The sequence below is a fragment of the Pterocles gutturalis genome, unplaced genomic scaffold (genome assembly GCF_000699245.1).
Source record: "Pterocles gutturalis isolate BGI_N339 unplaced genomic scaffold, ASM69924v1 scaffold30905, whole genome shotgun sequence".
NCBI classification, from domain to species: domain Eukaryota; kingdom Metazoa; phylum Chordata; class Aves; order Pterocliformes; family Pteroclidae; genus Pterocles; species Pterocles gutturalis.
The window spans coordinates 646-1,905 of record NW_010141878.1 but is presented as its reverse complement, the minus strand read 5'-3'; the positions used below and the strand labels follow the sequence as shown (position 1 = coordinate 1,905).

The 1,260-nt window shown below is 59.0% G+C and overlaps 1 protein-coding gene across 1 annotated transcript in view; it reads left to right on the top strand.

Moving 5' to 3' along the window:
• The window catches only part of GM2A (GM2 ganglioside activator), a gene marked incomplete at its 5' end in the record, with an annotated part of 1,464 nt that extends 1,248 nt beyond the window's left edge, over positions 1–216 (top strand). The window contains one exon of the mRNA XM_010084188.1: positions 50–216. Within this exon, the coding sequence (XP_010082490.1) occupies positions 50–216 (167 nt within the window). The remainder of the gene's footprint in view (positions 1–49) is intronic.
• Between the last annotated feature and the right edge of the window lie 1,044 nt (positions 217–1,260).

The window sequence follows — 1,260 nt, the reverse complement described above, 5'->3', positions numbered from 1 at the left end:
GTGGGCCTGGGGGGGGGGGTTGGCTGACGTCTTGCCTATGTGTCCCCTCTCCCTCTGCAGGGCTCCTACTCCCTGCCAGCCAGCGACTTCATCCTGCCCGAAATGGAGCTGCCTGCCTGGATGACCAACGGCAACTACCGTGTCCGGGTGACCCTCAGCAGCAGCGGGGAGCAGCTCGCCTGCGTCAAGCTGGCCTTTGCCCTGCAGTCCCAGTGAGGGGTGGGGCCATCCCTCCTCTCCCCACCACCTTGGTCCCCTGTCCCATCCCATCCAATTGCACTCCATCTTGTCCCACCCCGTCCCTGTGAGGTGCATCCCTCCTGCTGCCAGGAGGAGACAGCCCCTGTACCCCCGCTTGATGCTCCCCTCCCCTGCGACACACAGCTCCCTCCAGATGTCCTGCTGTCCCCAACCCCATCACCAGGGTGTCCCCTGCCCTGGACAGGGTGGCCATGGAGCTAACCCCAGCCTTTCAGTATGACTTGGGGATAGTTTTTACTTAGTTCCTCTTTCTTTTTTTTTTTTTTTTTTTTTTTTTTTTTTTTTTTTTCTTTCTTAATCCCACCCAGGGAATTTTAGACAAAAACATACCAGTGAAAAGCAATATTTCTTGGAGCAGTCTGTGGGGAGAAGGGAGTGTTTGGGAGTGCTGGGGACAGGCTGGAGGAATGCAGGATTACTTGCAGAGAGCGTCCCCACTTGTCCCACCCCCTCCAGCTGGAGCACAGGGCTGTTTTGCAGAATTGTCCCCAGAGTGGCCGCAGGAGCCCTATCCCTCCTGTGACAGCCACCCTTGGCACATCCCTGTCCTGTGTGTGGGACCAGCTTGGCAAAACGAAGCACGTCCCTCCTGCGACAAACATCACAAGCACAACAGGACTGCGACTGCCTGAACCCCCAACGGACGTTCCAGCTCCCAAGGGACCAAGCGGCTGGTGCCGCTCCCAGCAGCAGGAGTGGTGGCTGGACACCAGATGTACTTGCTGTGGGGACACACACGGCAGTGACGTGCATCTGGGGCACAACCTGGCCGAGGACAAGTCCCACTCATCTCATTTTGTCACTGGGACTCGGACGAGGCAGGATGCTGCGCTGGGAACGTCCTTCCAGTGCATCGACAGGGGCACCCCCCCGTGTGGAGCAGCATCCTGGACACTGGGTGGACTGGGAGATGACCATGAAGACCAGCAGCCTGGGTCCTATCTGGGGACCCTGCAGCCCATCTCCTGGTTGTGGCTGGGGGCCAAGGATGCAGGTAGC